Below are 5,683 nucleotides of genomic sequence, written 5' to 3'. Positions count from 1 at the left end.
TCTCTCCCTGCGTGGAAGGCTCTGAAAACATCGAGAAAAAGAGGGCGTAGAACTATAATTTATAGTTCCCAGGGCAATTACTGACCTCAGCTCTATGCACCACTAGGCCCCAAAAGAAAAGGGTAAGTACAATAATAATAAGCAATAATGACTGCGACCAGGGATCGCGGAAAGGGTATCGCCTCGGGCTAGCGCGCTTACCGAGGGATCGTTCGATAGGTGGTCTACCTCTCGTGTTTTCTTTTTGTGAGAGGTTGAGAGTTGTAACCGTATATGTATAGAGACCACAATTTTTGTACTAGAGACGGTTATTGTACTACTTATGGTTATCTTTGTTTGACTAGCTTTATTTCTTTACTTTGGTGTAGATGATAGAACTTTACTTGCTCTGATATCATTAGTTGCTAGTTATTTCACTTCTTTTATTTGTTCTATCTCCTGCTTTACTTCCGCTTTTGTTGTAGACGCCTTATATGTGTAGACATATGGCGGGTCTGGGCACGCTACCGGGAGGGCCTTCGCCGGTCCCGGGGCGTGACATTTGAAGCCCCTCCTTCGATCGCTCCCACTCCTTCCCCGACGATCCCAATCCTGATTTCTATTTGGCCTTTATTTATTACTTTTTAAATTTTATTTTATAATATTTTAGTTTATTCTTTTTTTGTTTGCTCCGGTATTGATTTTAAGTTAATAGATGATTGCTCCAAATTCTATGTTCCATAAATAAAAACTAATTTGCAAAGGGAATAATATGTGAGTACTATGTAAATTTCAAATTTTGCATAATTTGGAGTTTTTTATGATTTTTTATTATGTGAGTTTTATATTTTTTTGGTTATTCTGGACTCGATGCGTATATTTAAGATAATTTAATGAAGATGAATATATTTTATTTTTTTTACTGATAATTTATTATTTTTAAATTTTTAACTTTAATAGTATCTATCTGCTACAATGCTCGGGTCACTTTACTATTGATTTTTAAGAGAAATTTGATTTACGTCAAAAAAAGAATCGGACGGATCAATGAATCTATTTATTTGATTTGTTAAATGTTAATTTAAATCTTTTCAGTGTGCTCTTTAATATTTGTTATCTTTCACTTGCAAGATTTCAAACATTTTTTTTTATAATATCTATGTAACAATTTTTCTTCTCATATAATTCTTAATTTCTTTTTTTTCGGTTTCTTTCATTATTTTTCGTTGAGTTGTGATTCCATTTTAAATATTTTTTAATGTGTTTTTCATATTATTAAGTCTAATCAAATATGTTTATATATTTTTTCTTCTTTACATTTATCTTTATTTATTTGATTTGTAAATTTTTATTAAAATATTTTTTCCCCGCTGCATCGCGCGGGTTACTACACTAGTATTAGCGTTATGGGGGAGTGTTAGAGATAATGCTAATGATTTATTAGATTAGAATTAGATTATTTGATCTTATCTGTTAAATTATTTGATCTTATATATATATATCCTCGCCGCTAACATTGGATAAAGTATTCTGCACATGACCGACCGTCCCTAGAGCAAGTGGCAAAGGGCTTGGTGGTTGGTACCTGACACCCAAATTCGAATTCTACTTGATTCACATTTCTAGCTAAGTTTATTTCTAAATAAAATAAACGAAGCGGGTGTGCTACCTATTTCTCANAGAGATAATGCTAATGATTTATTAGATTAGGATTATATTATTTGATCTTATCCATTAAATTATTTGGTTATTTAAATTGTGATTAAAATAAAATCGAATCAGAATAGGATTTTATGTAATTAGTTATAAATAGATAAGCTGGTATTAATTAAGCTGAAGCCGGAGCCGGGCGCTAGCTAATTAATTAGTGGTCGTCACCACCATGTACGAACACATGCCTCGGGTAGATGTTAACTTTTCTTCAATAAAGTTGTTTTGCTTTGCGTCAGCAACAACGTACCAGATTATTTGATTTGTCTTCTTCCCTTTTTTTCTTTTTTATTTTACTTTTTGTGGAGATCTCTATATACCATAACAAATATATAGAACGTATTTGTTGGAGGCTCACCGTCGTAACAGTTCAGCATTCTATCTACCGAATTCCTAAAATTGCTTCACTTTAGTCCTTGCATTAAAAAGACAATTCTTGCTTGATTTTGGTTGATCTTTGTATTTGTTTAACAAGAATTAATCTAGCAATCAAACTTTGAAATATTGAAGAAATTACAAAAAAAAAAAAAAAATTGAAGTGTGAAATGGGAGGTAAAATTAAAAATATTTTTGTGAAGATCGGTTTCAAATATTATTAGTTAATTAAAAGTTCCATAAAAATACTAAGTCAACAAGCTAGCTAGGCTGCTCTTCAGTTCGTATTGAAAGAGTCGTCTGCCCAAGTCTTTTAAATGCCATAAAATACACGAAATGTGTTTAGATTTGGAGTTTAAGACATCAAAATTTGCGTCGGTGTGTAGGGCTTAATTAAAAAGTCTTATGGATGTAATGGTGTAACAAACTTAATTTAACAAAGACTCGCCGCTAACATTGGATAAAGTATTCTGCACATGCAACATGTATTGATTAAATTAGCATGTACATTAATTGTCTTCTTTTAAAACTAATGCAAACTGATATTGGCACAATGAAATTGGTATAGACTTGTTAAGAGAGTATATATAGATCTCATGTGGCATCAACATGTAGGGAAGAGTTTTTAATAAAGGAAGAAAATGCAAGGAAACACCAGTTACGCGTGGGACCACACGGTACGATTCCTCTTTGACTAGTATTACCTAGGTTTTTCCTCTCAAACAACTATCAATTAACGGGGAAGGCCCTCGCTATTCGTCGGTCTTCATCTCTTAGAACTATCTAGAAGAAAAATAATATTTGCAAAAGTAGCACGCACACGACGTATCAAGCCTTCTCTGGATCGGGTAATCTCCTTTTGCTGGATTATTACCAACCATACAGAGAGCACCAAAGTTTTCAGCTGGAGTCACCGCAAGGAGCCTTATTTCTCTCAATTCCGAGGTATAATTAATTCTTTACTCTCTCCAACATAGGATCCTTAAAGAAGTTGCATTTATTAATAGGCCTTGATATGATTAGAGCTATATAATCATTTCTCCTTTCTTCCATTCGCTTTGTTTCTTTCTTATTTTTCTTACTGTGGATTAAGTCCATCCTCCTAGTTGTATAGAGGTTATCTGTCTTCTCTTTCTCCATAGATCGGCCAATATATTTTAATTGGTGCGCTGTAGTCCTTACTGATCATGAAGTTTCTTAGTTAGTTTGTACATGTTAATTACATATACTGATTCTAGTTAATTACTAGCTGAAAGGGTAGCCATTTAACATGGACTGCGAAGAAGAGGAGGTCGCCGCCGGCTCAGAACTTTATGTCGATGGGGATATGGAGATATTCGTGAAGACGTTAACCGGCAAAATTATGACCTTTGAGGTGGATGGCTCTGTCAAAGTCTTGGATGTGGCAGTCGCGATAGAGGAGGCAGACGGCATCCCAATAGACCAGGTAAGGCTTATCTTCCGTGGCCGGCAAATGAGAGAGGAGAAAACTTTGGCAGAATGCGGTGTTGAGGACAGGTCCCTCATCCACCTCATCCTCCGCTTTCGCGGTGGCGGCGGCTGCCAGTACGTCCTCTTCTTCCTTAGCCCCTCCTAACATGTTTGCTTTCATGCTTGACGTTTTTGCTGGTTAGAATAATACGCGCAGTTAATTTGCTCCAATAATGTTCTAGATAGTGAAGTTTACTTAATTTGTTCCTCAAACTTGTGATTTTTTATAAGCTAAATTACAGAAAATTCTTTTAAAAATGTCTGTTATTTTATTTTTTCTCTCTGGCTTTCAAAACCTATATTTTACCTTTTTAAAATTTCAGAAATGTTTTTAGGAGAGGTACGACGTTAATGAAGAGAGAAAAATAATCAAATTATTTTTATTTCTTCTATAAGAGAAAAAAATAAAATTTTAATATATTTCTGTGATTTATGAGGGTTATTTTTGTATAAATTATAAGAAATGGACGAAATAGCGATGGAATCAGGAGGGCTAAATGCAACCACTTGAAATGTTGAGATGGTAAAATCTAGATTTTTAAAAGTTAGGAAGAAAAAGAAAAAAAATAAATATTTATTAGAAAATTTTTTGTAATTTCCATATTTATATGTTATCATAGTAATATTTAAGAAAAGTGAAAATTTGACGCAAAATCAAGCAGGATCTTGATAAGACAAGCAAAATTTCAACAGCTATTCAATCTATATAATGTATGTAAAAAATGGCAAAAAATTTTCTATTACGACTACAATTATATTTAGAGAAAAATTACATTTAATTAATCAAATCTTTCTTTAGGTACATTGTATTTACAGCATTCGGATTTTTCGAAAATTCAATCCTAATCTTTGAAATTAATATTTTATTTTTTTGCTAAGATACGATTTGATTAGATACATGAATTTTCACGTTAAAAACAAAAAACCGCGTAAAATAAAATTGTCTGATGAACATCTATATTAAGATATGATATTTCAATTTCCTATTTACCATAATTCTCTCTTTAATTATTCTAATATATAAGATTTAAATTTTTAGTAATTTCTTAAAAATCTTATTATGTCATCATATTATAACAACTCTTGGGTCTAGTCACGGCCCAAAATACTTAAACCGGGTTAAAAGTTTTAGCCCTATTATGTCTTATATATGGGATTACCTGGGGTCATTCTCTCCCTCTTAAGCCCCGACAATCTCGTCAGGCTCAGACTCACAAGTATAGATCTTGTGGTGAGCTGTGCTCCACTCACAACAGTCAATAGTACGAGAGTCTCGCTCTCCCCGCTATATAATTCAGGCTCAGTCGAGATTCATCTCTCCCTACTGTATAGTTCTGGCTCAGCCGAGACTCATCTCACACTTCCGGCTGGTAATCAGCTCTAATACCAACTGTGATGCTTCAGTTTCCCAGGAAATCACCCATCGTAGGACTACTCCCGTCCTAGCACGCTTAACTCTCCTAATCTCTTGGGCCTAGCCACTGCACTAAATGCTTAAGTCGTGTTAAAAGTTTTAGCTCTATTAGATCTTAAATATAGGATTATCTTGGGTCTCAGATATAAATGCATGTTTAACTTTACGTCCAAATGATTATTAAAGTAATTAAATCACTTTTATTTTTTATTGAAATTCATATGATTATATTTAATGGCCAATTTGCATAAAAAATCCACTACTGCGTTTTTACAATCATAGGCTACTTTTTTTTTGTTTTGCAGATTATGGCCTATTTGGTTCCTCGAAAAATAGTGAAAAATTATTTTCTGAAGAAAAAAGATTTTTATGGAATAGAAATTCTCAAGTTTCTGTTGTTTGGTTCGGTCGAAAAGAAAATTAGTTTTTCATATATGTGTGTGTTTGGTTGGTAAGAACAAAATGAAAAAAAAAAAATTCATTTCTATTTTACTTATTTGGTTATTTGAAAATTTTAGTATATGAACACTTTCTACGAAAGGAATGACCGAGATTACCAACCTTTTAAAATTTAATATAATACTCATAAACTTTTTACAATATAAATAGTAAATAATTAAGTAAAAATACATTTTAAATGTATTTTATTATAGATAAAATAATTTGACAAAAGAGCTGAAGATGGTGGAGATGACGAATACAAGATATATATAT

General features: G+C 32.7%; 1 protein-coding gene across 3 annotated transcripts in view; it reads left to right on the top strand.

Moving 5' to 3' along the window:
* LOC109713082 (ubiquitin-like protein-NEDD8-like protein RUB3) overlaps positions 2,786–5,683 on the top strand; it is a 61,518-nt gene continuing 58,620 nt past the window's right edge. The window contains exons 1-2 of one of the 3 annotated variants that reach the window (XM_020237041.1): positions 2,786–3,009; positions 3,321–3,630. In XM_020237041.1, coding sequence (XP_020092630.1) covers positions 3,335–3,630 — 296 coding nt within the window. In that variant the 5' untranslated portion in view covers positions 2,786–3,009; positions 3,321–3,334. Of the gene's footprint in view, positions 3,010–3,124; positions 3,229–3,313; positions 3,631–5,683 lie in introns of those variants that run through there. The other 2 variants (XM_020237040.1, XM_020237042.1) reach the window with 2 other exon arrangements.

The sequence above is a fragment of the Ananas comosus genome, linkage group 7, assembly GCF_001540865.1.
Source record: "Ananas comosus cultivar F153 linkage group 7, ASM154086v1, whole genome shotgun sequence".
Taxonomy (NCBI): Eukaryota; Viridiplantae; Streptophyta; class Magnoliopsida; order Poales; family Bromeliaceae; genus Ananas; species Ananas comosus.
The sequence above is the reverse complement of the archived record's forward strand: the minus strand, read 5'-3'. Positions and strand labels throughout refer to the sequence as shown.